We start from the raw sequence: 27,206 nt of genomic DNA on the forward strand, positions 1-27,206 counted from the left end.
GCACGTCAATCAAATCAATAACAAGCTTTACTTTGCAGCCTACATTATCCTATAATAAGAAAACTTATAAAGACTAACAGTATTATAATCTCCTAGGTTTCTAATCTATATCTATATAGCTCTTAATATACTCTTTTGTAGTAGGAAGGAGTACTCTTAAAAGATAGGTTTATTTTTTCTCTTTGATACAGAGCATGCGTCATATGAGTGAAGTCTTGGTAGGTAATTGATAACATTGAAATCGCATCGCCGAGGTATCTTGGTATCCTACAAAATCCAAAAAGCCTGACCCTAAACAAAAGAACTGGTATCATCGCATTATATCCAATGTCAACAACTCCAAACGCCTAACACAATCAGTGTATTGAGCCAACACTCATCGGCCGCGCCGCGGCCACTCAACCTCCAAACCCCCACTACGATCAATCTCCCTACCCTCTCTCTCATCTCTTCTTACACTCTCGCCCATAACGACAGTAGCAAGCCGCCTCAATACCTCCTGACCAGTGATTAGATCGCCAAGGTTGCCAGGCGCGCAATCACCCATCTGAAGCCTTTTGCCAGTGACCTCAAAATACTCCTCTTCATCATGCAGACTCAGAAGCTGCATGAACACGCTGCACATGACAACCAGCTCCTCGGTCATGACCATGCTGTAACCCCAGGCGTGGAACGTGGCGCCGACGTAAGGTAGGTTCCCGTTCCTAGAGATGAACTGTCGGAGGAGGTAGCCGTTGGTATTTGAAAGTGGCGTAGGGGGAACAATGGATGGACAGAAGAGCGCAGGGTGCTTGAGGTGCGTTGTGTAGAGTTTGTCGAGCGCCTTGTAGTGTGTCCTTGTCCAAGGCTCGATCTTTGGAAGTGGTGTTAGGCGCGAGATGATCGGATGTGGTGCGGGAGGAGGTGGTCGTGTAATGGTAGACTTTACGCGATCAAGAAGAGTCGGTTGTTCACGAGCGGCTACTTCAGGGCTGGCTTGCGACTGAACGCTGGAAGAAGTCTCTATTGAGTCGTCGACAACTTGCGGTCCGCTATAACGCGCCGATGATGGTGCGGGAGACTCGTTCGAACGCTGCGAAACCTTGGAGAGCGGCGAGGGCTTACGTGCTGACAACAAGCTCTGCTGGAACCGCTGCTGCATCTTCGGCGGACTTGATGCAAGCCTGCTCGGCTCCTCGGTGATCTCCGTGATTTCGTTCAGGGTCCGCTCTTGCGGCTCATAGGCGTCAAGGTACTCATTTGCTTCTTCGCGGACACGAACTATAGTAGAAGCTGTGTTACCCTCCATCTCCACGCGAAACTGTCGTTGATCGGATGCTGCAGAGATCTTGCTATCACCATCGACAATAGTGTGGAATGGTGAGCTTTGCGCAAGTGGTAGCGTCGACTCTTCAAACTGGATCGAACTTGTTGAGATATCGGCACTTTGAAGCTCTCTCCTCAAAGGACTGCTCTTTTTTGGTGAGCTCATTAAAGCTGGAAAACGAGGTGGTGTGTCAATGAACGGGTTCGTCTTTGTTGGCGGAGATGGCTTCTTTGTTGCCATCGGCGGCGAAGACTCTGGAACGTAGCTTTCACCTTGGTCAAGAAGCTCTTCCAAACTGACTTTCTCCTTCTCTTGTCGTCTCGGCCTCCGTTGCTCGAATCGCGATGGTTGCTTCTGATTGAAGACGTTCGGCATGTTTGACTGGAAGAATGTACCAGTGTCATCACTAGCCTCGCTCGCTGGACTCGACTCATCTCCATCCTGCATTGGCTTGTCTTCGGACAATGGCGTCACAACATCACTGCCTTGCTCTTCTTCTTCATCCTCTGGTTGGTCTAGAACTTCGGGCTCCGGCTGTGCAGGACTGGGCTCCTTCTGTGGTTCTACTTCACCGCCGCGGCGGAGTTCGTTCGCCCTCTTTCGACGCCACTCTCTTAGGAGCTGGCCACGAGCCGGCTTAGTAGGGATGTTCTCTGTGAAGATGTCATGCAAAGATTCCTCCTTCTCTGCAGGCACTTCCTCTGGCTCAGCCGAAATCAACGAGCGACTGGCCTCCTCTTGCCAGATGTCGGCGAAGTCGTCCCATTGCGCAGGTTTCTTGGTCTGTCTTGCGGGCTGATCCTGCTGGGCTTCTTCGGTCACATTGTTTCTTGGTGATAAGCCAGGACGTTTCGCGGGAGGTGTGTCGACTCGCCAGCTCATCTCGCCCTCGCTTCTTGCTGGGCTTAACGGTGCTTCTTCTTCCTGCTGCTCCTCCTCCTCCTCCTCCTCCTCCTCCTCGGATTCCTCTTCTTCAACATTCAGATTCGGATATTGCACCTCGCCCTCCATAGGTGTGGGTTCTGCTGGTGCTGGCTCTGTTGATACTGGCTCCTCTGGTATCGCGTCATGGTCCTGGTCTTCAGGTGTAATAAGGCGTGACTGACGATACTTTCGTTGCGTTCGGAACACACCTTGTCTAGGAGCCATCGTGGGAAGACTCCTGATGGGGCTCGAAGGACCAGGCGCACTCTCTTCGTGTGTTTGTCCGTCAGCAAGCTGCTCACCAAGACGCAGACCTGCTTGAAGCTCTTTCCGGGTGCCTTCGCTGAAGCCTCGGAACAGGTCATCTAATGAACCGCGCTTCTGGTTGAGTGCCTGTTGAGAAGGTTCTGGCGTAAGACTAAGACGATTGGGATCCAATAAACCTTGCAAAGCTACACCAGCCGTAACCACGCGACCGAGCGTTGGCGTTTGTGACTTGGAACGAACGGACTCAAGAGCGGGCGGTGCTGATGGAAGATCGGCATCTACAACAGGCGTCACATAGCGCGGTAATTTTGGCCGTACAGAGTCAGCTGGCGCTGTAGAAGTTTCAGGTGGAGGTAGTGGGGGCTCTTCAGAATTCGATGATCCAGCATCATGCGTCGTGTCTGCGGACGGCCTTGTGTACTCATTCCTGAGTGACGACTTGACAGCTGGTGCTGCGGTGTTCTGTGCCTCTTCTGGTTTTGGCGGACTACGTGCTCCATTGCTAAGCAGTGTATCGAGTGATATCATGGTGAAGCTCTCGTTCTGAATGGTGGTATCGTCGACCATCCTCGTCGTGGCCTGGTCAGAGCCGAATCCTGCGGCATCTCCGTCTTCGGGTTCGTCGTCTTCGAAGGCTTGACCGTAGTCATCACCTGCGTCGCTGGAGTGGACGGAGCTTTCGCTGGGTGTTGGTAGGCTTGCGTGACCGTCCTCAGAGATATCAACATCGACATCGGCACCTTCACTGGTTGGTATAGGATCCCCGTCCTCTCCACTATCCGGTGTAAGAACGTCGCTTCCCTCCTCTTCTTGTTCGTCGGATTCCATTAGCACCACCTTGTTCGCATGCGGAGTGCCCTGTCGCGTCCGTAGATCCTGTCGCATGCTTCTTTGTATCGGCGAGCTTAGATTGGGTAGCTCCTCAGCGTGCATCACCGCATCGCTCATGGTCTCGGTAGTGGGGCCGGGGAGATCTGCGAAGTGTGCGCTCTTCCTTGAGGTCCCCGACTTCGAGCTTGAAGGATATACGGGCGTGACATCTTGCGCAGAGCCTTCTCGTGTGTCTGATGTCTCCGGCGGTAATTGCACGTTCTTCCTGGGCCGCCCTCTCCGCTTCTTGGGCGGTACATCGGTATCCACGTCGGCTGCGCTCGACTCTCCAGTCTTCATGTTCGTCTCTGGGGACCTAGATCGTGCGGCTCTCTTGACTGGTGTTCCCTTTCGCTTTGGCTTCGGGGTGGCCCCTACGTCAGACTTCCTGGGCCGTCCGCGAGGGCGTTTGACGGGAGATGACGCCTCGTGGTCCTTCAATGGTACAGTCGTTGTCTTCGTTCTCGTGACTCGCTTCACGGATGGCGACTCAGCGTTTACTTCGTCGCTTCCGGGCTCGGCCTGGACGGTGACCTTGATGCGCCAGGGGCTTGCGCCGCCCGCTCGTGGTGTGCTCATGATCATCGACTTGGTGGGCGAGGAGAACATCATCTCGGATGCCTCGAGTCTGCGGTTCTGCTTGCTCGGCGAGCTTCGCGCCATTGAATCTCTTGGCAAGGGTTTTCGTCCTGACATGGGGATGGAGCCGTCAAAGGAGATGGCCAGCGGATCCGGGCTCGAATCGTAACTACGGTCGGTATGGACATCGTCGCCTGCCGTTGCGCTTCGACCGCGGGGCGCCATGTCTTGGAGACCGTTCCGAGGGGTGTCTTGGATGTTAGTGCGATAGGAATGGTACAGGTGGGGAACAAACGTGCATCCGTCAGAATGCGGGACGGGCCACGCGACGTTGTCAGGGTAACTATCTTATCAACTCCCAGCTAGTCGCGACACCACGAACAAGGCAGCCTGCCACGCAGTCGTTTGCAGGTTATGGAGTCGCGATGGGTATTCATGGGTAAGCTGCGCATTCTGCACGGAGTTGGTCTGTACTAATTCTCGCAGTATCTACAAGGAGATCGGCCCGGGAAAGCGCGTAGCCCTCTCTAAGCTTGCTGTTGAAAAGTTCGAAGAGACTGGTCGTCCACTGCGCATTGCTATTGACACATCCATATGGCTTTTTCAGATACAGGCTAGCAAAGGTCAACACCCCCGGTTTCGCGCGTGCTTGAGTTATGCTAAACGTGAATAGGCGGCACGAACCCCGCTTTGCGCACCTTCTACTATCGCCTCCTGCGTCTCATCTCCCTCGCGATCCATCCCGTCTTCGTCTTCGATGGACCGAACAAGCCGCCCTTCAAGCGCAACAAACGCACTGGTCCGAACGTCGCCTCCATCCCCGAATTTCTCGCAAAGCAGCTGTTGAAGCAGTTTGGATATCCTATACACCTCGCGCCTGGTGAAGCTGAGGCAGAATGCGCGCTGCTTCAGCGAGAGGGAATTGTGGATGCTGTTTTGAGTGAAGATGTAGACACTCTCATGTTCGGAAGTGGCATCACGATACGCAACTGGTCACCGGAGAAGTCTGGAAAAACACCAACCCACGTCAACGTATACGATGCGGTCGAAACGAAGAACGGTCCGTCAGGGTTGGATCGCGAGGGCATGATCTTGGTCGCGCTGATGAGCGGAGGAGACTACGTTCCTGAGGGTATACCTGGATGTGGTCCGAAGACAGCATGCGAGGCGGCAAAGGCAGGCTTTGGCGCAGACCTGTGCAATATCTCCAAGAACGACTCCAGAGCCATGGCCGAATGGCGGGAGCGCCTGCAGCACGAGCTGAAGACGAATGAGAGCAAACTCTTCAAGCGCAAGCACGGCGCTCTCAAGATCCCAGACGACTTCCCGCGGTTGGACATTCTAGGTTACTACACACATCCGGCGATTTCGAATCAAGCTGGATTGGACAAACTACGCCGGTCAATCCACTGGGATCAGGAGATCGACTTTTCGGGGTTGCGCGAGTTTACCCATGATGCGTTCGACTGGGTCAAGCTCGAAGGCGCAAAACACTTTATTCGCAGTCTAGCGCCGTCGTTGGTAGTGCAACAATTACGCTTACGCGCTGGAAGCCTCGACCGATTGCCCTCAAACGATATCCAGGCCATACAAGAAGACGAGGCCCTTCTCATCAAAGGATTACACGGGAAACGACAGCACCCGGTCACAGACAACTGTACCGAACTACGAGTCAGCTTCACGCCTATCGAGCTTGTGAAAATCGACCTTAGCAAGGAGGATCCAGACGACGATGTGGAAATGCCACCACCCAGTTCCCAACAAGCTGGAGGGGATGCCGATCTCGATGACGATGATCTGGAAGAGGACGGTCCCAAGAAGCGCGGACCTACAAAGTTTGACCCAGAGAAAGCTGCGCGGATATGGGTGATGGAGACCTTCGTCAAGGTTGGCGTACCACTCAAAGTTCAAGACTGGGAAGTCGAGCGACAGACGAAGCAGAAGCCCAAGCGTGCAGCAACTGTGCAGGAGCCTGGCAATGCTGCACCAAAGGCCAAGGCCGCACCCAGGCGAACGAAGACTGCCGGAGATCAACCACAGGCTCGCATCGAAACCTTCGCCAAAGTAACCAAACCGGGCTCAAAGCTCTCGCGAGCCCTTGCGAAGACACAAGAAAAGACTGCCGAACCTCCTCTCCCTGTCCGGAAGCCTGTGCCGCAGGAAGACGATGTGGTTAGCCTGCTTTCTTCTTCCCCAGTGAGGACTCGGGTCACAGAACCGCCACCACGTCCTGAACGTGAAAAGTCGCTATCTCCTGTTCTCCCAGACCTACCTCCAAGTGTGAGCAAACGGAGAAGACGCGCACCGATACAACGTTCGAAGACGCTACCGGCTAATACCAGCAGTATCCTTGATCGGCCTTCGACACCACCCCTTCTGGATACAATAGAAGTATTGGACTTGGCGGACTCACCAGCACATCCCTCTCCTTCTCAACTGCCCGCGAAGAAGGCGAGAACACGGAACACCAAGGCCGCACCGGCTGCAAGAGCGCCTCGGGGTACGTCTGTAGCATCGCAAGCAACATTGGATGCATGGCGAGCATCGGTCACTCCGACTAAACGGCGAGGTGTGACACCAGCACTCGATGCAGTACCAGTTCCAGCACCACCAAAGCTCCGATCTCTATCGGAAGAAGCAGACTCGCTGGATTTGACCCTTTCTTCGCCGGAACGGTCAACGCGACATCAGCGAAGTAGCAGCGTACAACATCCCACAACAACATCTACGACGCGTCCACCATTGACATCGATATCATCGAATGCGTCACACACCTCTACAGCATCCTCTACGTCTAATAAGAAGAAGAGCATAAAAGATGTGTTTGGTGCATCGCGACCTCGCCGTACCTCGCCTCGTCTCAGCAAAACCATGTCAGCGCCTTCTGAGGTCGAATCTCTTGACCTCACATCGCCACGCCTTGTTCCAGCGAAGCCAAGATCAGAATCGCCAAAACATGAAGCCCTGGATCTCACGTCACCAGGACTCCTCCCAACGAGACCACAATCAGTGCCTTCAAAGGTCGATACGCTTGACCTGACGGAGCTCTCATCACCGGTGTTTAAACGCGCACCGGAGCCTCGTGAGAAACCTGCAGCCCCTACACCAGCATCTCCCCCACCGACTCACACATCACCTTCTTCTCTCCGCCGATCACCGCGCAGCCACGAATCGACTTCACCACAATTGCCATCTCGAACGTCACCGCCAGCAGCATGGAAGACACGAGAGAAGAAGAAACGAGCAATCGTTTTGCGGAAAAGCATTGTCGGTGCCTGGGACTTTGTAGACGTGGACAGCCCTGAGAAAACGGGTGACAGTGTAGCGGGAGTTGTACTAAAGGGAAAAGATAGGCGAAAATGGAGAGAGAGCGCCGTAGAGGTTCTGGATCTTACATAGCCTTGGTTGGCTATGTTCTGAATGTGGGGGTTTGCTTTGGTCAGGCGATACATGTTTGGGTTTTTGGTTCTGTATGATGCATATGAAGCGCGGAGTTGCTGATATACCACTTTGAATTATTATCTTTAAATGGAAGAAACCTCGGAAGGGTGGAAACAGCCAAGCTTTTGATCCCCACATTCCCGAACCTTCATCCCTCATTCAGCTACGACTCAGCTTTCCAATCTGTCATACCACTGCCCGTTGCGAATGACCTCCCGCGTTCCGGTCTGAGTGAACACACGATCGGTGATGCTCACATGGTCCTGCACCACTCGAGACTGACCAGCGGTAGTAAGCAGGATCCGAAAGCGGCCTGCGAAAGACTCCTGGTGCCTGGAGAGGATCTGAAGAAAGTCATTACACCAACTTGCGCCCGCTGCGAACGTCAAATCGTTTAGTCCATCAATAACGCATGTTTTGAGATGCGGAGTCGCTTGCAGGAGAGCCGAGAGCATCTCGAGAGCAATTGGCCAACTTTCATCTGACCCATCAAGCTTTTCTACTCGCGACTGAGCAACTTCGAACGCGTCGCTTTCGAACTCGAATTGCAAAAGCTGAGCGATCAGACTGTACACCATTCCGAGCAGACCGACTTTCTCGATATCGCGATCCCTTGCAAGTGTCGCAAACCGAGGTCGCTCACAGAAATGCGATATGATTGGGAGCTCTGCTGTCCATGCTGCGACCAGCGCATTCAAAGCAGCTGCGCGTGAGCCTGGTATATCAGGCGGTGAAAAGTCCAAGCTCGATATCCATAGCGTAGGAGAGCTTACTTCGTTCCCTATCCAATCGTGGAGTTTCGAGGCTACGTCGACCTCTGGAAGCCAAAAGCTACCGTCATTGAAGAGGGAGTGACCTTCAGTCCCGACAACATAGTGCTGCAGATCGGCAGCCAGCTTCCCTGCAGTCACGCGATTGATCAGATCGGGTGCCTTTGTGTTTCCATTGAAAAGAGCCGGGAACTCGCCACGCCCAGAACTTGGTACAGATTGGACAGCAGAGGCTTGGATGCACATACTCTTATGCAAACTCAACAGCAACTGCTGTGCTCTTTCCCCTGCGAATGTCAGGTCAGATGCATCGGGGTTCTTGTGTCTTTGTCGAATCATCTCATCGCGCCGCTCTTGTTCGGTGCAAAAGATTTTTAGTCGCGCAGCTTGAGCAATGCTTTGTTCCCGGTACATCTCCGTCACAGTGTCATCAATCTCTTTTGCGGCCTTTACGTATCGGTCCCTCATCTTCTCATTGAAGCTACTAAAAAACCGCGAGGTTTTGCTTCTCATGTACCATTCTATGGCGTCGCGATAAAAGTGGAACACTCGTGCATAGAGCTCGGAGAACAACTTTCGTATGGCATGTGTGTGTAAGACCAGTAATATCTTGGCGGCTCGTGCTGCTTTCTCAGTGATTTCAGTCACTGTTTCCGAGATGGTATCAGCGATCTCGTCATGGTTGACAGCAGCAGCAATGATGAATTTAAGACTACCGCATAATGCAGATGTGTAGTCGTTCTGGGAAGGAAAGATTGCGAATGCATTCTTGTGGGCATCGAGTCCGCCACAGAGTCTCCGAAATCGCTGAGCAGACTAGTCGTTTGGTAAGTAAGGTACATTCAATCGCCTGCCGTCGTGGTTGCTATCTCACTTTCGACTGTTTGCTCTTCCATGCACTTTCAAGACCGTTCACATAATCACTTAGTTGAGTAAATCCGTAGACGTTTCTGCTTTCTAGGGCTTCGTTCGCCGTCATTCGAGCCGTCTTCCGGCTGAAACCCATCTTCACTAATGTTGACGGTTGTTCTGGTGTTTCAAACGTCTGGCGTGTCTTCAGCAACAAAAGCCTAGCGGTCTCAGCCTCGTGAAAAAGAGCGTTGCTTTCACGACTGTCAGCCTCTAAATCTCAAGGTACGCACGTTTACACCGACCTTGGATTCTCATCCTGAAGCAAAGCTCGCATTCGCGCTTCCATCCGCGCTTCTGCGATGGCATCTTGCTCTTGTTGCGCACTGGTAGTAGCGTGCTCGAGCGTTGTATCGCCTTTCAGTTCACCTGTAAATCTTCTTACCAGAGTCAATCCTTCCTGATGCTCGACCTCGTTTCTTGCAAAAGCGCCTTCAACTGACATTTTAGCAGATGTGAAAACAAGATTGAAGTCCAAATTACTTGACTATTCGCATAATACGAACGAGGCTATGCATACCCCGCGCTGTATTGGTCACGATCATGCAGATCGATCCTCCGCCCCCAAAGGCTGATTACGGGATGCATGCCATGTATCCACTCTAACGAATCGCAGTCTTTTTATTGTTATCCCCATGCCACTTTGTGTATTTCCAAGTGGGTTGTTTGCGCTCTCTTGCATGGTATATGCTGCCACTAACGCCACAACCAGGTTGCGGTGGATGTGTTTTAGCCGCTTACTACCCTTCTCATGTCAGCTCATGCAGACATTAAATACAGCGCACATGTGCCGGCCGGTGGAATCGATGATTTGACCCCGGTCCAGGCAGGTCAGTACCTGGTCAGTTCCCATCATATGTCAATGCGAAGTCACCTTTGATCCATTAAGCTCTTTTCAAAATTCGACGCTTTCCACCCAAAGCAGCCAAGCAAATATGCATTGATCAAATACCTGCAGATGTACCAACACTCTTGATTCGGGCTCTATTGGTTATTGGAGGCTGTTACTCGTTGAGAGCCATTCGGGTCTACCACCGGCTGCCCGCCATGGCAGCTGTAGAGATTCCTTCGTCGATTTCTATGCAAAGCATTCACTCACACGACACGATTCAAAATCCAATTCATACCTCAGAGCCAGTTGAAAACGCTTCAACCATTGACGTTGACAAAGATGTCTCTACCTTCACCGATGACGTGGGAGGTGTTCCTTCCACAGCAGCGACCTCAGAAGAGTCTCATGAGGCTGACAACATTGCTGATGCCGACAGTAAGAATTGCGAGTCCAAAAAAAAGAGATGACTGACAGAGCCAGTAGGCCACCCTTCTCCTGAGACCAAGCTTCCTAAAGAGAAGCACAGAGAAAAGATTCTCATGGAACGTCTTGGCTCCGCTATAAACAAAGGGATCGCAGCTAATTTCGACAACACCACTGACTTGGAGGTGGTGACAGACAAGAGAAGCGAGCAACGTTATATCAAAGTAAGATTCGGTGACTCAGAATTTTATGTTGTGCCATGGACAGCGTGCTACTCTTGGCGAGTAAGTCTCTTGTCGCCACATACTACGAATGTAGTCGCTGATTACTACAGGCCATGGAAGCACTTCTAATGGAGTGGTATCGCGAAGATGAAGACACTTTGCGTGACATCAGTAATGGCGACATCACCATCTTCCATAGAGTCAACGGCTATATCCATCCCCAAACATGGGAAGAGGTCATCGAACATGGTTCTCAGATTGACTTTTGGACTCACTCTGCGTATGACTCAGACAGTTCAGAAGATTCACATCCACCAGAAAGCAAAATGTACGAAAGTAGTGTGCAATATGTTGTCAACTTCCGACGAAGCAGGGCCGACGGTGAGGAGTACTTGGTCACAACGAAGACATACAAAGAACCAGTGGAATTTGAGGTTGCAGACAACAACGACAGACTACCTGCGTTACAGGAGATCAAGGATGTCTTGTCACCACATCATCAGGACACGGAAACAACCGGAGAAATCACCGATGGCAAGAAGACGAAGCTTGGAACCCATGATCGCGTTGTCGAGACAAGTCTGAAGATTAACTCTCAGTATCTGCTCAACGTTCTCAAATCTGTGATCACGTACACGAGTACTGCACCGGAGAAACGGATGAATAATCTAACCACTGGCCTATTTTATCACCCTTACCAAGATCTCTTCCATCACCTTCCAGACTTACTCGAATACAAAAATGGAAACTCGGCTCTCCGTAACAAGCACACCACCTTTTTCAACGAGAAGTTTGACGAGCATCTGAACCTCCTGGATGATTACCTAAATTCGAAGTCCGGGGCGCCGACAGCGGAGTTCAATGCGCGTCTTGAAAGGAAGATACCCACTGTCACGTTTGCCACGTACTGGTTGCTGCTTAAGCCAGGGACTCAAGTATATGTTAGATACGATGATGGATCCCTCAATGCATTTATATTACAGAGGGTGGAAGGAGGCCCGTCTGAGCGTGGAGGAGAAAAGACCAACCGGAATTACAACATACTTGTATGGAATCTGATGTTTGATGGAAGAGTCATGTTGCCTGGCTTCCGCAACCTCGAAATCAGTGTCTTTGACAATGAACGAGATATCACTAGCCTCAAGGTTTTTCCAGCTCACTTCATTGATGACAACGACAATGGCAAATTGGAGGAGAGGCTTGTCGAGCGTGGCAAACGCTTCTTCACCTACTGTAAGGCCCCGGCGTTCCTGCAGTATACAGGCAAGAGCTCAGTGGCGAAGAATAAGACGGTAAAGCTTCTTTCCTTTATCTGTACGCGTTATGGCTGACTAGTGGTAGTACAAACGTGCTCGTGTCGTCGTCGAACATGCCTCTATGCCCTGGACCAATGAAGCCTTCGAAAAGGTCGACCATCATTCCCCTGACACATACTCAATTGCAGTTCGCGAGGTGACCCGCGCGGCGCGCTGCGAGTGTAAGGATTGCCGAACTTCTTTTGACTTACAGGAGAGGTACGATAAGGAGCCATTCAGCGATTACTTCGATATCATACCCAGTGAGACTGAAGTGCTTGAGCGCCAACAATATAAAATCATGGACTCTCACATGTATGCCTTTGTCTTGAAAGATCGAATATACGGTACGTTCTGAAACTCATACTGAGACATGCTGGCTGACTTCAACTTAGATCTACTGGATGTTGAAGGACTCGAACAAGCGAGCATGGCTGAAGACGCTATCAGTAGCCTCGTGATGGAAGACAATAACAAGGAGATGATTAAGGCCATTGCTCGAACTTACACCGATAGTGACCAATCTTCAAGATTCAGTGCAGACTTCATCCATGGTAAAGGTGAAGGCCAGATCATTCTGCTGCATGGCCCTCCCGGTACTGGGAAGACGCTCACAGCTGGTAAAGCTTCATTAGAGTGACCTTCTGGCAATGGAATGCTGATTACTCTATAGAATCTGTTGCTGAGTACACCAAGCGGCCTTTGCTCAGCATCACCGCAGCCGATCTGGGTCACGAACCTGAAGCGTTAGAGACGAGCCTCTTGCGCTACTTCAAGAGGGCTAGCGACTGGGATGCTATAGTTCTGCTTGACGAGGCAGATGTATACCTTGAGCAGCGTACAACTCATGATTTGAAGCGCAACAGTATTGTGTCCGGTAAAGCAAGCCCCTGGTCATGATGAAACAAGTCTGATACCTGATGTAGTGTTTCTACGGGCGTTGGATTATTTTCAGGGCATACTCTTCCTGACCACAAACCGTGTGGGTCACTTCGACGAAGCTTTCATGTCACGCATTCATCTATCGCTCGGATATGAACCGCTCAGCAACAACGCAAGGGAGAAGATCTGGGACAATCTGTTCAAGAAGCTACAGCAGGATCACAAACGTGGCGGACCTGAGATCACTTATGAGTATGACGCCAAGAGGTATGTCCAAAGTCGCGACGTTCAGGCTTTGGAATGGAATGGTAGAGAGATTCGGAACGGTAAGCTGATACACAGTCGCAAATTCGTCCTTTTGACTAACAAAAGCCCTCATCAGCCTTCCAAACCGCCGTGGCGTTGGCTGTGTTTGATGCCAAGTACAAAGCAAGCGGCAAAGTTCCGGAAGTGACAGAAGCCCACCTCAAGCAGGTTGTTTCGATGTCTTCAGCGTTCCGGAAATATATGACGGCAACACATAGCGGTATGGATGCCTCGTCCTGGGCGTATAAGCATGGTAATCGCGAAGACAAGTATCCGGGCACGCTGGCGAAATGAGAAATTTCGTGGAGAGTCGGCAGTGCTTTGGCGTACCTACTAGCACAACAGTAGCGCTGGTGATGGTCAATTGCTCAGGAAGATCGAGTCGAACGGTATACTACGCTATTTGAGTGTCGTTTTCCCTTGGTAGCGTTACAGCACTTTGCACAATCAGTAGTTCTTTCTTAAATAACGTACGTTATCTTGTGCACCCATGTTCAAAATACCTCCCCCAGGACAGAGGTTCGAGAAATTGCGCAGTGGCCATTGGGATAGCACTCTGGAAAATGGGGTGGCTGGACGCGTTTTGTTCGCGATGCAGGGTCCAGAGACGCGAAAGTTGGACCCCGGTGACGAAAGCTCGGTAAATCTGGCCACCTGCGCTACTCAGACGTCATCTCAATGCACCAAGAACTTTTATATCATTAAGCTGCGACGCTATGAGTTTGCAGTCCGATGCTGACGTACATTAATGCCAGCCCATCTGTTCCGATGTGCTTGTCATCGAGACATGGTCGATGACCCCCACCCACAATGAAGCACCCTGGTCGGAGACTCGAATAGAGACTAAATATATACATCAACAGAGGTTCTTTCATAGTCTTTCGTCGCCCAGGTTCGATGCAGAAATTGTTCAGGATAAAAGCTCGTCCAGACGCGTAGTCCAAGACGCCGCTGAGCCACCACCATCTACCCGGGGTCCAGCAATAGAGATAACATCACCCTGAACCGGTGAGTCGCTCTGCACAGCGTCATCATATCCTACAACCCACTCAGCGACGTGCGGATCCACACAATGCATAGCATCTGTCAGCCCGCACAAGGCTGCCCTCCCGCCCGCGCGAGCGCACTCCTCTTTCTGGCAAACATGCGCGTTGATGCAATCCAAGCTTCGACATTCATGTCCTTTGGAACATGGTGTTCCGAGTGCTTTGTATTCTAGAACGTTCCAGACGTCTGGACTCAGAGGGTTGCCATGGGATAGCATACAATCGCTTGCGATACAGTTTCCGTGTAAGTGGAAATCGATACAGAGCTCCAGGACCCTGGTACGTTCTTTGTAGGCCTGAAGCTCTGCAGGAGTTGGAATTTGCAGCCGAAAATCGAGTCGTTGCCTTGTTAGATTGATAGGAACAAGACCGTAGCGAGCTTGTGTGGGTAGGGGTGACGGAAGAGGAGGCGCATCTACTTCTTTGGTAACTAAGCTGACATTGGTGAGACCTTTAGTCGGTACAACAGTAACGGAGGTATTCGCAAGCTAAGATCATTGTTAGTGGGACATCTTTAGACAGTGTGAATGACAGACCTTGGGCGTAATCAATTCCGCTGGAGCCTTGGTAGAAGTTGGCTTGGTCGTAGTGTCGATAACTCCATAGTTCAGCCGGCTTGCTTTGAAGACGTTGGCGAACGATACTGTACGCAAGCCAAGCCTACGGATGTTCTCATCAACAACCAAGCCGGTGACTATTGTCACTTTCTCCTTCTGTGCAAGATGGCGATTCAATGTGTCATAGTATCTTGGTGATCCACCCGCACAGAAGAATATGTGCTTACACTGTCCACTCGCCATGTGTAATTTAAGGTTTTCTGAAACCCAGTATGTCAGCCCACTATTTAAAGACAAAAAGATGCAAGTATTACCACTGATTCTTATCGACACCTGGTTCTCATCACCCGTGTCCACAAAGTCAAAGAACGGACTAACTTTCGTAAATTCGGCAAAGTGGACTGCCAAAGGTCTCTTTCCACCGATGACATGGTTTGAAAGTCTCTTCAAACAAGCAAAGATCTTGATAACGATTTGATACCGCCCGCTCCGCGCGATGGCGGGGAGTACTGCTGCAAGCTTCTCGCGCACAACAGCGCGAAGACGCATCGCGGTTTCCGCACCTCCATCGTTGCTGTACAACTTGTCATGAACCTGCCAGAACGTTAATACAAGACAAAAAACTCCGATGAACGGTGTACCATGTGGCTCATGCCATCGATGAGAACCAGTATGACTGCATCCATGGCATTGTTAGTTGGGATTTTCATGACATTCTTACTTGCAGTCCTAGGGATAGTGACTGTAGTCGTGTTTTGTGATTTCATTACTTCGCTGCGAACAAGCTCGCTCGCGCCGTTGGACTTCTTCAAGTATTGACCGTATTCTGAGACCACGGTCTAGCAGCAGGTCAGCCGTTGAACACCAATACGCACAAAATAGAGGATGTTACCGCCAACCTCTTCTGCAGTGCCTGACCTTCTGCGCGCAAGTTCTGTATCACAGCTTCCTGCGCTGCCCGTTCTTTTCGTGCCGTCATCGCAGATATCCCGAAGAGTAACGTGTACGTGGCGGTCAAAGGAATCCAGATACGAAACTTGTGCAATTCGAGTGGCGAGACGTCCATGGAGGAAGGTGCCAGGGACTGAGATCAAAACAAGGTCTTGCCAAGGCAGGGCGGACAACTAAAGGCAGACGTTTCGGGTTCACCTTCACCGTGAAGTCTCTACACCCAGGACAAGAGGCTGTGTTTGTTTACATTAGTCTCAACATCACTGGCAATTGCAACGCAGAGACATTGTGTGGCTGCACTTCCGCCAGAGCGACCGTTGTCGAGGAGCTCGTTATGGAACTAATAAGACTTTCCATTGATGCAAGAGTTTAAGTAAGAGAACAGCTAGTTGATCTGGTATCGTCTGGTAAATGAGAACACTCTCCGAATCGAGAGCGAGTCATACTATCCCCTTGTATTGATACAAAACAAACGTGTAGCAGAATGTGCTACCTCCCGTGCTTGTAGAGCACTATCAAATGGTATCTTTCTACACTATCCGCCTCATCACTCCAGAAAGAAACAGGCCGCGTCATGTAGTGCGCAAGCATGTTGAAACCGACACGATCACGCCCTTCGTAAACGCGCGTCACCAAACAAAAGAAATTCAACGAAGTACAATGTCCGCCCTCGTAGGGTTATGTTGTAGCCACTCGTCTTCGTGTATCCGCGCAATCGCCACTCGCTCCGCATGCTCACCGACCCACTTAATCAGCATGACATTCAGCATCTTCCAGGGTCCGGTCGCAAATTGCTCGTCATGGTCGTGGACGCGCGAGTCCCAAAGGAATCGCTCTCCGTTCCAGATGGGTGTACCTGGGGGGTGCATGGTGTTCAAGCCAGGTTTCCGGCTGTCGGGTGAGGGCTCGCGCCATAGGCTGCGAGACAGCAGAACAAACTCAAAGGGACCTGTGGATGATGGCTCAGATATCGCTGATTCGTAATCCATTATGACACCGCAGTGCGAATTCTTCTCAACGTTGATGAGGTGTGAGCATGGAATATCCTTCTCTTCATGCTGTATTTGTTCTGCAATGAAGGCGTCCGCAGAGATGGTTTGTGCTGTAAAACGAAGCGTATTCGACTCGTTGCTGTGATCTGATCCGCGTGGTGCGTGGAAATATGGCGGGTACCGGATGCGCAGGGAGTTGCCCTTTTCGCGTCGGACTGTATATTGCGCCGACTCGGGCCCGATGTGAAAGTTTACCACCTCTGACTGGAACCATTCGCCCTCGCTCCGTGGAATTTTGTAAATATCTGGGCAGGTCGTAGGGTCGAATGGAAAATTAACCGGACCCTCATATGCAGTCCAGCTCCAGGACGGTTCGTTGACATCCTTCTTAATCATCTGCCCTGCAGGACACCAAAGTAGAGAGAAATCGAATACTGCCTCTGGCAGGCTGTGAAGAAAGTTGCCTCCGCAGTTTTTCGTCAACGCTTTAGAGGCTTTCGAAAATTCCTTCGATGGATAGGCCTGGTTTGGCGTTATGGTGTTGCTGACTAGTTGGTTGTACTTTCGAAATCCAAAGAACCAATTTTCGATTTCACTAAAGTCCGCGTCTTGTGATTTGTTGCTTGATAGGCTGGCATTTGATGATGAGCGCAACCTGTTGACCAACTCCATAACGGAACCACGTCGACCAGATGAACTTGAGCGCGGTGATCGTGAGCCATCGCTGTTGTTAGATGCTTGTGCTGGCTCTGGTGAAAGTAGGCCGTTTGCTGTTGTTGGCCGTGACTCTTTCTGGGGCGACGTCGATCGTCGAGACATTGGGCGTCGTATCCAGGAAGGCGATAACCGATCTAAAGCGGAAGGTGGATCTGTGGACATGACGAGCAGCGACATGGAGGGAATTGTGTTGTAGAGAAGTAATAAGTGTCGGCGTCGGTCAAAGCTGTGGTAGAGTGCGCTGTAAGTCTCCTACTGGCAGTGTGAAGCGTCAGACCTCAAGTGTCACAGAGGCTGCCTCGCCTTTTGTGTCCGACTCCTGTAGCAGTGTTGCCGCTACGGCTGCGCCCCTTTGGTTGTGTTGTGAGGTATGTCAGTGAAATGTGTGCGTGACGACTTGCGGGCACTAGGAGGCTGTGCATGATCTGGATCACCGGCTCCACAACGCCCCAATTATCTGCTTCGAGTGCGCGCCAGTGGTTTCCAATGGAGTCGCGTCTTGCCGAGACTTGTACCTGGCCTTGACTTGCTTGTTTCCCCGGATATAAAAAAGATACGCACAGAGTCAAGTGTTACTCGAGCGACGACCTGTCTCCAGGGCTGTTCCCAGGTAGCGTCACTCGACAGGGGAGGCGCACACTGACATGGCAATCTTGCGCAGTTGCTTTCGGCGACTGACACCGGCCGCTTGACCTTCCCATCTACTATGAGTGAACGCGTAGGTGCACAGAAAATCCCTACAGCATGGATAAGCTTTCCTGGTGCCAAGTTTTCTTCGAGGTCTGCGAGGGTGCGAGGGGGTGGCGGATAGTACTGCGCCACACGTCGATGCAACGAGAACAGGGCAGCGGCCCATCCAGGGAAAAGACTATGGCATGACAATACCAAGGCGAGGTGTTTGGTTCTGGGTTCAGATGGCCGTCGGGTGGAGGTGTGGCTAGTGAGGGCTAAGGCGAATGCGGCCCAACGCCACCTGCGCCACAACTGAGGGGTCAGTCGCCCTCTCCGTGTCGTTGGGCTGTAGGCTGCTGTGACGCGTTTACTCCGCGTAGCTTCATAAATTCAGCTGGCAACGACAGCGGCCGACACGCAAATCCCAACCTAACACTGACAAATCGCCACCATGTCTGGCTACGAAGGTAATTGCGGGTAAACACAGGCGCCGTGCAAAGACTGACGCAGACAGTCGAACACAACATCTCCACAGAGGACGACAAGTCGCGACAACCCTCACGTCGACCAGACCTGTCGACGTTCTTTTCTCAGCTTGAACTGGTTGACACGTCGGATCCCCACGCTCACACAAATGCCAATGCTCTACCGCAGCCCGAAAACATGACGGCGGCATTCCGCTTGCTTGCCAACGCTTTTGAGACTATGCGCGGACGACCAGCGGACGAGAGCAACGAACATGGGGATCTGTTGGCAAACATGATTGAGGTACTCCGCGCCAATGCCGACGATCCGCCCACAGAGTTGAAGGGTGTGCCCAACAGCTTCTTGGATGAACTGGAGCGGGTACCGAAGAAAGCGCTGAAGCCTTCCGATACATGTCCCATCTGTGTGAACCCATTCCTTGAAGGTAAGTCGCGTGCCTCAGTGAAGCGAACGAGGAGCTCGGCTAATTGGTACATGCATAGACAAATATCCCCTCGTTGTCCAGCTGCCGTGCCACGAGGATCATCGCTTCGATCTGGACTGCATAGGTCCTTGGCTTAAGCTGAACTCAACATGCCCTCTGGATCGCAAAGAACTTTTGAAGAAGAAGCAACCGCCACCGCCGCCTGTGGACGATGAAGAAGAAGACTATGATGATATGTACGCCTGAGAATGTTCCGCTTTGGCGCCATCACAAAGCATCGGAATTAGGGTATACCAACATCTAGCGGATGAGCATGGATGGACCATCATCGATCAGGCGCATAAACGGATCGTACCGGATATTGAGACTTATTGCGAAACATATCTAGAGGCTCAGCACTGGGCAATGGTTTGGCGCCACGCCTTCGCCGCCAGCTCGTGGATCGAATGGAATCTGACATATCTTCCCCACCATGCCTGCCCTCCATCTTGACCAAATGGGTCCTTGACCGAGTGGGTTCTTTACCGACCCCCCTGCACCAACTGCTGGCCTTGCTGCACGAGCGCCGCAGGGAGTAAGAGCTCCTCACTGCCATGCATGACCGCATTGATGAGTGCAAGCGCAAGCTCGTCATATCGAATGAAAGAGCCAGAGGAGCCTGCAACCATCATCGAAGCTTCACCAATAATACTACCTCTCTGTACGACCATGCCTGGTCGAGCTACGATCGTGATCCAGTTCTCGTGGGTCTTTGCAAAGTCGACCATCTGAACTTCGCCCCGGCCCTTTGCAAAGTCAGCACTTTGGCAGCTTGTTTCGGATCATTCTATCTGCAATATACGCGCGTGGTCTATAGAACGAAAAGAATCGCCTACTTTGGTCTTGCGCATGGAGCCTTTCATCCATAATGACCTGTCTTGATCGCGTTCAACCATGCCACCTGACAAGTGTAAATACCGAAAGGGCTTTGCGCCGACTGGCATTGTCGATGCAAACGCCTCAGCGAACGCCTTGGGATACTCTAATTCTAACACAGGATTACCAGCAGTCGTTGTCATACACCTTGACAACATTAGTAACTATGGCGCGAAAAGACGCGAGTGGCTGGGTACCAGATGCACCCGTCTGCTCCGGACAGCTTCGCAAGCACATCATCGGGGTATTTTGTAAAGTCCTCAAGCAGCACTACCTCGAGCTTAGCGTGCGTCTCGATCCCGGGTGGGGGCCGTCGTGACAATGCGATAACCGTCGATACGAGTGGATTTCGTAGCGCGTGATGCAATACATGCGCACCGATGCGACCAGTGACACCAGAAATTACGATCTTGAAGGACATGTTGGTGACAAAGTATCCGTGTCCGAGAGGTTTGTCAACATCGCGGGTGGCTTTGTTTATGTGACCTCCTACACCGCGGAGATTGGCCGCATAAGCACTGGTCGCCCTGTGGATTACCTCCGCCGGGGCATCTTTCCTGCCGGTGGTGTCTCAGTAATTCCAATTCCCTAACTCCATCGCCGGACGAGCCTTCAGAACAACGAAAGGAGATCAGAACACCTCGAGACTCTCAACAACGAGGGATTTCTAGACATTAAGAAAAACCGCGCTTACTGAGGTGGCCATGCTTTTGTACGAGCCGAAGAAGCCGTTGCACATTCCCGGAACTATATGACTTAGTAAACTAGAGTAATGCTCGGCCTCCGTTACGGACGAATCCCGGCCGCCGCCCCGAGGAGTCAGCTCCACATCAGCAATTGCCATCGCAACACCTTCACCCCACTATGAAAGTAACATGGCCGCCCTTATTTGGTATGGTTCCGTGACAGGAATTCGGGTCTCCGTCAACTACATCGCGTCTATTATTTGGTGTCGTTAAGAGTAACATGGATTCATTAAGCAACGCGAGTAACACTTCCAAGAAGAGACCCTCCAAGAGTCTTCGCCGGGCATGCTGGGAATGTGAGATCACAACCCATTCATGTACGCTCAATTATAAATGCTAAACATACTACAGGCAAAAAACCCAAGGTTCAAGTCGATGTTAGCCCAGCGACAATCAGCCCTCGCACAAGTATGGACAACCCAGGACCGGATCGGGTAGACGAAGTAAACCCATGCTCGAAACACATCCAAGAAAGGCTGTGCAAACTCGAGCAGTTATTTGAGAGATTCGTGTGTCGTAAAAATGCCACCACAGCCGCAGTCAATACTGCGCCGCGCAGTCCTACCCTCACTGCCTCGGGCTCTAGTGAGAAAGAAAGCAAACCGGATATGTCCGGATACCGAAGTGACGCGTACAGCATCTCCTCACTGGGCGACGGTATTGTAAGCAGCATTGTTCCCGCATATCGCTTGCACTAATGTTGCCAGCTCGGAGCATATACATGGACGTCAGCGCCTTCTATCCGTACCTTGGTCGACAAACCGGGGACCAAAGGGCAGCCTGCAGGCTATGACAGAAACCATCGAACACTGGCAGCCCTACTACCCTCACAACATGATGCAGACATCATCTTCGAATCGTCTAATGGGTGGATGATCCTAGAAGGCATCTACCGGGCTTCCAAGGAAATCTATGTCCACAAGGACTTGCAGTCGTATGCTCTGGACATGCAAGCCGTTGCACAAGAGCGAACCATTATCGTGGCGCGCACGCTTTTACATTTGGCGATTTGTATCAACTCTCTCCCACCAGAGTTCGACTGTTCGCGACTCTCGAGCATGTGGAATTTAGACGCAACGATGCAAAACTATGTTTCAACGGTAACATCACTTGTAACTTCCTCAGATGAACAGATGATGACTCTGCATGGACTCGAGACGCTGTTGCTCTTGGCTCTTTTTCACATGAACAGTGCTTCACTGCGGCAGTCATGGCTCGTTGTGCGCCGCGGTCTTAGCCTGGCCCACCTGATGGGGTTCCAACGCATTATCGCGCAAGAGGATCTTAACCCGGCAATCCCGGCGGTCACGAATGCAAAATCGATCTGGCGCTCCTTCGTCGACCTTGATCGGTATCTGGGACTACATCTCCGCCTGCCGTTCGGCGCGGATGACTATCCAATTGCGACAGATGCCGATGCACATCTAATCCATCGTTCGAAACTCAATTACATGACGAGACAAGTGGCAGAGCTTGATCGCGATGTCTCACCCCAAGCATACTCAGCGGCGCTGGCACTGGACGAACAGCTGGAGTTATGCATGAAGGAGATGCCCAAGGACTTTTGGGAGGTGCCAAACATCCCGTCTACGGCAAGATCACCAGAGTCATTTGCTACTTTGGAACGACTGATGGTGCAAGTCTGGCACTTTGAGATGAAGATATTCATCCATTTGCCTTATCTACTCAGAGCACATCTGGACAACCGATATGATTACTCCAAGGTCACCGCGTTACAGGCCTGCCGAAACGTCTTGATGAGATGGTTTGCCCTTCGCAACTCAAATATCACACAAGCCTGCTGTCGTTTCGCCGAGATCGGAGTGTTCATTGCCGCCGTCACTCTCACACTCGACATCGTCATCGAGCTGGGCACAAAGGAGAAGAGCGAGGTGAAGAAGACCAAAGGAACAGATTTTGCTATGATCTGCCGTCTTATCGGCGAGATGGAAAAGCTGGCCAGCGCAAGCCCACGCGAAAGGATCGCGGCGCGCAGTGCTGTGGTGCTTAAGAAGATCCTCTCGTCCCTAGACCCGAGCAAACAGCCCGTTGGCAAAGTACGCCATACAATACCGTTCTTCGGAACAGTGGAGTTGGAGTTTATGAAGCTGCCCATACGGCCAGTATTCGACATCGACTCTGATGCAGGCAAGCTGTTGAACGCCACTGCTACGGGGCAACATCTTCCAGTGTTTTCGTTCATCGACAACTCTTTGTGGCCGCCGGCTGACGACGAGTCAGATCAATGGGATATTGTCCTATTTGACGGTCTTGAAGACCGCGATACCCAGGGCAACTGGGTGTTCTAGGATGGTGTTCATTTCGCTTGAGGTATTGTTTAATCCGGATATAAACCACTCTCATCCCAGGGCTCCGGATACCGCCCTGCGTGTGCATTCAGTAGCGCACAAGGTCCCTGCGACCCTTTCTTTTTGTTGGAGAACATTGGATGCACGGTTAAATGGGCCAATGATTTTGTTTAAAGTTGTCTCCGGCGCACTGGTTGATTCACCTTTAGCGTATCCTATGTAATATTGTCGGTTTCTGCGTTTGTTTCCTTCAACAATGATATCCCTAGGGGTGGCGAATGGGCACAGGCTGGACAGCGGGGTAAAGGCGTTTCAGTAGCAGTCGCACAACAAGCGCGGATGGTGTGATTAGTATCGCGCACAGGCGAATCGAATTGAAAGATCAAGTCTACCAACAAGCAAAAGCAAAGCGCACTAGTGTCGCCAGGTGATGCACCGTGTTGAGTTGGCAGAGGGTTGCGGCGGCAAGGCTGAGGGAGGGACTGCAATGTGCCGCTGGCTGATAGGCTGATTGGCGCCGGTACCAGCATGAGGAGGGCCGAATGCGTATCTATCAAAGTCTCAGCTTGGCATGTCAAGTTTCGCGTCTGTGATGAGAGTATCGGCAGCGTAAGCCGAATATCAGAGTGAAGTGGGAGTTCTAGTCGCGCCTGGCTATCGGTGAGGCCAGAAAGATCGCCCGGAGACGGCCAACGGATCGCCTTCATCCTTGGCCCAAGCCCAAGAACCCTGACTTGCGACTGACGGCTGGCCAAGCCATCTCACACGACCACCTTCGCTTGCGCGACACGACTCAACGCGCTCCACCCGTGCATGTCGCTCCTCTCTCCTCCCCGGCCGTGATTGTGCAGACACCTTCACTCTCGCCAGCAATCCGCGAAGCATGAGCACGCAACACCACGGCAGCCAGGGCGACTTCTGGGCCTGCACCACCCGCGATGCCCCCAACCCGCCGACGACGCACACCGAGACGACAACGCGGAACGACGCCGTAAATTCGGGAGCCGCCCTCAGTCTGTTCGAATCAATCATCACCTCCTACCCGCCTGTCCTTGAATCCTTCCTCGCCCAGATCTCCACCGTCACCCTCCTCGAACTCTACCACACATCACGTCATTTGCGCCAGTTCCTGCAAAGGTATCCGCTCGCGTGGAAGACGCTGTCCTTTCGATTGCCTCAGCCCGCCGTTGCAGTGGGCTCGCCAGGCAATGAGACGCCCGAGAACAGGGAACGCCAGTCCAAGGCCTACTCGTTCGACGCACTGCTGAAGCAGATCATATCGCCAAATGGCACACGATTGACCAGCCTGGACCTCTGCAACACGGCCGTGACAGGAATTGCGCTGGTCGGGAGCGTCCTTGCCCCGCGGATCGACACCCTCCAGCATCTGTCCGTACGAGGCTGCAAGAATGTCTCCATCAAGTATCACATTGTCCCCTTCCTGGAGCCATACACATTAAAGGACGCGCCATGGATGCAGAGGGACCTCGCTCTGAAGAGCCTATACACCTACCGTTGTCGTCACCACCGCCGACGGCCCTATCTCCCCTCCTCCCTTATTCGGAGAGACTCCGATTCCGACCCCACACACCAGCTCATCGAGATCTGCCACCAATTAGGAATTTGGACAGATACAGCATGGTGTCCGACACCAGGCGGCAGGTGCAACCGGAGGAAGGACTACCACGCAGGAAGAGCAGGACCGCAGAACATGGAAGTCTGGGTACCCTTTGATAGATTATGGCGATCAAGCAATCGCATCGGTCCTGTGGAAGGCACGACAAAGTTGGGCGAACACGATGGCAGACTATGGGAGATTGCTGAAACAGGCGAGGACGGCGAGCCGCTCGGCCCAGAGGGTGGGAACTCCGCAGGAGAAGGCAAGCATGTTCCAGTACACGAGCGAAGGAGCCACACTGCGTTTGTTGAAGAGGTCAAATGTGCGCAATGTAATGACACTATTCTGGAGCGATGCGAGTCGTGCAGTGTCCGCATGCACTGCATGGGTTGCCGGAAGACGCTTTGTGCAAGTTGCGCTTTCAACAGACCGATACCGAGAAAACGCGTGAAGACACGGCATTTTGCAAACCTGGCTTTCGGCAACAGCAGCACATTGGGCGGCACACTTGGACACGCATCGGGGTCTTCTGCACCATTGGAGGACAGGAGTCAAGAAGAGAAGGCTGACCAGAATCGCTTCTGGTGGGCCCCTGGTGCCACCCGATCACCAAATCTCATGAATGAGAGCGCACAGGACGACGACTCATCTGATTCCGAAGACGGCGGGAACAACGGAATGCCAGTACCTCCAGCGAATCGAGAGCCACCAAAACTAAACATGCATTGGTGTTGCCTGGAGCCTATCTTTTCTGGTGGTGGCGGCATTGCTGTGCTAGGCACCGGATTAGGCGGCAGAGGCGCTGATAAGATACGCGCAGCACCATTACCGCGGACGAAGGAGTTTGAAGATCCGGACTTCAGCAACACGCTTCGGCCTGTTGACTACGTCCGCGAGTTGAAGAACAACGGCCTGTATGAGTACGTGCTTGGGGAGGATGTTGATATCCTGTCGTACTTGAAGCAGGACTCGCTTGATTTGCAACAGCAAACATGTCCGAGAGGTCTATGCAACGACTGTTACCGAAGCTTCCGCTGGAAAGTGTCATGCCGGGCATGCAAGAACCCCATTTGCAAAGAGCATGATTTCAGAGCGCTAAAGGTCCGCAAGTGTGGCTATCGGGATTTGCATACCGAGCGAGAGCACGTACGATCGCATAACGAGCCGCCACAGCGTCTTGTTATACCAGAGTTCAATCCAAACAGGGCCAGCACACCGGATCCCGAACGCACACCTACAGCATCGTCATCCCATCTAGATTTCTACTCCACTGGTGACAATGAATCTGAATCTTCCGAAACACCCATGTCTCAGTCACAGATCATGGTTGCTCCTCAACACTCGTCAGTCGATATGTCGGCCACAACGTCCTTCAATTCCATCTCAAACCCCGAACCTTTCCAGCTTGCAACCTCGCTCTCTTTTGTTCCTATCAGCACCGGACGTCCACGCTCTTTCAGTGTATCTGGCGTTCGCGGCCGACCCACTAATGCTTGGTCGCCGAATTCTCAACGTGTCCCGGTTAACCATGCAATCATGAACCCACTTCCATTGCCCTGCAATCCACGGCATCCTGTGCAGTGGAGTGGTTGTGGTGCGTATTTCTGTCAGTACCCAAGGCCTGCAGGAGACAACCGACCACAGTGTCCGGGAATTCTGAAGGAATGCTCGGAGTGTGCAGTTCTTGTCTGTGATGTAAGTCTATTCCCAACATCTCTTCTCATCTGTTCACTAACACACCTTTCAGCAATGCGCGTCCTCGAACCCAGCTTGCACATGCACGTTCTGCACTGTCAACTATCACTGTCCGACGTGCACACACAAACCCAATGTTCGCGCGAAATGTCGGCTTGAGGCAGAGATTAAACAGAAGAAAGAGGAACAGCTCCGTGCGATAGCCAAGCAGAGGAAAGACAAGGAAGAGCGCGGAATGGCAGATGAGTTGGCTGGAGCAATGTTCGAGTTTTTCACAACAGTATACGATGAGAGCACCGGCAACCCGACCATAGACGGCTCCTCCGCATCGTTCACGCACGACTTGCCCATTCCGAGCCCAGACTCTATTACTGTAACAACAGAATTTGGTGTCATGGAAGAGCCTGCGAACTTGACGACGATTAGTGCATCTGGACCTTCGCCCTACCATGCCGCTTATGACCATTCCGACGATGAAGAAAACAACGTCGAGATGACTGAAGACGTCAATGAGGATGTCGAAGCACTTCAGCAGGGCCTAGCTCAGATGCACCTAACTCCTGTGCCCGGCATGAGTGCTCACATACTACATGTGCCGGTAGAAGTCGAGCCTGAACACATACACGATGACAACGGAGAAGAGTCTGACGAGGTCAACGACACCGGTGCCGAGGCGGACATAGATACCGACGACCTTGACGCGGGCGCTGAAAGCACCTTTGTAGACGAGTCCGGTGATGATACTCTGGTTGGAGGTATTCTTACACCCACAACCACCATCACGGCATGAGACTAGACCACGCAGACGCGACGCAAATACTGCTCATTTCAACAAGATAGCATAAAAATCTCTTTGGATGCAAGTCCTACAAAGAAACATTAAATTGACTTTAAGGAGTAAGGTTAGGGATCTACAGTCTCTAAGGAGGCGGGATCTAAAGCAGGTGATACCCAAGGAAAATACGGTGAAATGGGAAACAGCTACGGCTTGGTGGGCATACGGGAATATTGGAGTAGGAGTAGGCGAACATGGGAAACCTGTATTCTTTT

At 51.9% G+C, this 27,206-nt stretch overlaps 10 protein-coding genes across 10 annotated transcripts; 5 read left to right on the top strand and 5 right to left on the bottom strand.

Annotated features, from left to right (window-relative positions):
* Window positions 1–218: 218 nt before the first annotated feature.
* On the bottom strand, window positions 219–4,317 carry CC77DRAFT_1024655 (hypothetical protein). The gene has a single exon (XM_018525919.1). It carries the CDS (start codon window positions 4,169–4,171, stop codon window positions 377–379), a length of 3,795 nt encoding a protein of 1,264 aa, XP_018381135.1. The 5' UTR covers window positions 4,172–4,317; the 3' UTR covers window positions 219–376.
* Window positions 4,318–7,504, top strand: CC77DRAFT_1053863 (hypothetical protein). The gene is made up of 3 exons (XM_018527765.1): window positions 4,318–4,385; window positions 4,433–4,569; window positions 4,620–7,504. The coding sequence occupies exons 1-3, from the start codon at window positions 4,372–4,374 to the stop codon at window positions 7,343–7,345; spliced, it is 2,877 nt and encodes a 958-aa protein (XP_018381136.1). The 5' UTR covers window positions 4,318–4,371; the 3' UTR covers window positions 7,346–7,504.
* CC77DRAFT_1024659 (hypothetical protein) lies at window positions 7,455–9,262 on the bottom strand. The gene is made up of 2 exons (XM_018525920.1): window positions 9,032–9,262; window positions 7,455–8,973 (listed from the first exon to the last, which is right to left on the bottom strand). The coding sequence occupies exons 1-2, from the start codon at window positions 9,161–9,163 to the stop codon at window positions 7,558–7,560; spliced, it is 1,548 nt and encodes a 515-aa protein (XP_018381137.1). The 5' UTR covers window positions 9,164–9,262; the 3' UTR covers window positions 7,455–7,557.
* A 1,098-nt stretch (window positions 9,263–10,360) lies between these two features.
* CC77DRAFT_434776 (P-loop containing nucleoside triphosphate hydrolase protein) lies at window positions 10,361–13,399 on the top strand. The gene is made up of 7 exons (XM_018531661.1): window positions 10,361–10,605; window positions 10,656–11,837; window positions 11,887–12,187; window positions 12,236–12,460; window positions 12,514–12,717; window positions 12,767–13,048; window positions 13,105–13,399. Exons 1-7 carry the CDS (start codon window positions 10,438–10,440, stop codon window positions 13,320–13,322), a joined length of 2,580 nt encoding a protein of 859 aa, XP_018381138.1. The 5' UTR covers window positions 10,361–10,437; the 3' UTR covers window positions 13,323–13,399.
* Window positions 13,400–13,938: 539 nt separating this feature from the next.
* CC77DRAFT_1098874 (hypothetical protein) lies at window positions 13,939–15,697 on the bottom strand (the record flags this gene model as incomplete). Its single annotated transcript, XM_018529968.1, has 5 exons — window positions 13,939–14,562; window positions 14,611–14,891; window positions 14,946–15,225; window positions 15,273–15,470; window positions 15,524–15,697. 5 exons carry the CDS (start codon window positions 15,695–15,697, stop codon window positions 13,939–13,941), a joined length of 1,557 nt encoding a protein of 518 aa, XP_018381139.1.
* Window positions 15,698–16,229: 532 nt separating this feature from the next.
* On the bottom strand, window positions 16,230–17,453 carry CC77DRAFT_945675 (hypothetical protein; the record flags this gene model as incomplete). The annotated part of the gene is made up of 1 exon (XM_018535033.1): window positions 16,230–17,453. One exon carries the CDS (start codon window positions 17,451–17,453, stop codon window positions 16,230–16,232), a length of 1,224 nt encoding a protein of 407 aa, XP_018381140.1.
* An 828-nt stretch (window positions 17,454–18,281) lies between these two features.
* On the top strand, window positions 18,282–19,450 carry CC77DRAFT_434969 (hypothetical protein). Its single transcript, XM_018531663.1, has 3 exons — window positions 18,282–18,430; window positions 18,478–18,873; window positions 18,932–19,450. Exons 1-3 carry the CDS (start codon window positions 18,415–18,417, stop codon window positions 19,117–19,119), a joined length of 600 nt encoding a protein of 199 aa, XP_018381141.1. The 5' UTR covers window positions 18,282–18,414; the 3' UTR covers window positions 19,120–19,450.
* A 109-nt stretch (window positions 19,451–19,559) lies between these two features.
* On the bottom strand, window positions 19,560–20,499 carry CC77DRAFT_1024667 (hypothetical protein; the record flags this gene model as incomplete). Its single annotated transcript, XM_018525921.1, has 2 exons — window positions 19,986–20,499; window positions 19,560–19,935 (listed from the first exon to the last, which is right to left on the bottom strand). Coding segments are annotated over exons 1-2 (460 nt in total), but the record flags the coding sequence as incomplete, so codon positions are not given.
* On the top strand, window positions 20,432–23,285 carry CC77DRAFT_434971 (hypothetical protein). Its single transcript, XM_018531664.1, has 3 exons — window positions 20,432–20,830; window positions 20,886–21,196; window positions 21,242–23,285. The coding sequence occupies exons 1-3, from the start codon at window positions 20,755–20,757 to the stop codon at window positions 22,841–22,843; spliced, it is 1,989 nt and encodes a 662-aa protein (XP_018381143.1). The 5' UTR covers window positions 20,432–20,754; the 3' UTR covers window positions 22,844–23,285.
* On the top strand, window positions 23,286–27,036 carry CC77DRAFT_434934 (hypothetical protein). Its single transcript, XM_018531662.1, has 2 exons — window positions 23,286–26,156; window positions 26,209–27,036. The coding sequence occupies exons 1-2, from the start codon at window positions 23,727–23,729 to the stop codon at window positions 26,944–26,946; spliced, it is 3,168 nt and encodes a 1,055-aa protein (XP_018381144.1). The 5' UTR covers window positions 23,286–23,726; the 3' UTR covers window positions 26,947–27,036.
* The last annotated feature ends 170 nt before the right edge of the window (window positions 27,037–27,206 follow it).

The sequence above is a fragment of the Alternaria alternata genome (assembly GCF_001642055.1).
Source record: "Alternaria alternata strain SRC1lrK2f unplaced genomic scaffold CC77scaffold_24, whole genome shotgun sequence".
NCBI lineage: Eukaryota > Fungi > Ascomycota > Dothideomycetes > Pleosporales > Pleosporaceae > Alternaria > Alternaria alternata.

Coding starts and splice junctions, on each gene's coding strand:
- CC77DRAFT_1024655 (XM_018525919.1), bottom strand. CDS start 4,171: ATGGCGCCCCGCGGTCGAAGCGCAACGGCAGGCGACGATGTCCATACC.
- CC77DRAFT_1053863 (XM_018527765.1), top strand. Junction 4,570..4,619: donor TCAGATACAGGCTAGCAAAG/GTCAACACCCCC, acceptor AAACGTGAATAG/GCGGCACGAACCCCGCTTTG.
- CC77DRAFT_1024659 (XM_018525920.1), bottom strand. CDS start 9,163: ATGGGTTTCAGCCGGAAGACGGCTCGAATGACGGCGAACGAAGCCCTA. Junction 8,974..9,031: donor GGAAGAGCAAACAGTCGAAA/GTGAGATAGCAA, acceptor CCAAACGACTAG/TCTGCTCAGCGATTTCGGAG.
- CC77DRAFT_434776 (XM_018531661.1), top strand. CDS start 10,438: ATGGAACGTCTTGGCTCCGCTATAAACAAAGGGATCGCAGCTAATTTC. Junction 12,188..12,235: donor CTTGAAAGATCGAATATACG/GTACGTTCTGAA, acceptor ACTTCAACTTAG/ATCTACTGGATGTTGAAGGA. Junction 13,049..13,104: donor TGGTAGAGAGATTCGGAACG/GTAAGCTGATAC, acceptor AGCCCTCATCAG/CCTTCCAAACCGCCGTGGCG.
- CC77DRAFT_434969 (XM_018531663.1), top strand. Junction 18,874..18,931: donor TGTGAACCCATTCCTTGAAG/GTAAGTCGCGTG, acceptor GTACATGCATAG/ACAAATATCCCCTCGTTGTC.
- CC77DRAFT_434971 (XM_018531664.1), top strand. CDS start 20,755: ATGGATTCATTAAGCAACGCGAGTAACACTTCCAAGAAGAGACCCTCC. Junction 20,831..20,885: donor TCGCCGGGCATGCTGGGAAT/GTGAGATCACAA, acceptor AACATACTACAG/GCAAAAAACCCAAGGTTCAA. Junction 21,197..21,241: donor CCTCACTGGGCGACGGTATT/GTAAGCAGCATT, acceptor TAATGTTGCCAG/CTCGGAGCATATACATGGAC.
- CC77DRAFT_434934 (XM_018531662.1), top strand. CDS start 23,727: ATGAGCACGCAACACCACGGCAGCCAGGGCGACTTCTGGGCCTGCACC. Junction 26,157..26,208: donor GTGCAGTTCTTGTCTGTGAT/GTAAGTCTATTC, acceptor CACACCTTTCAG/CAATGCGCGTCCTCGAACCC.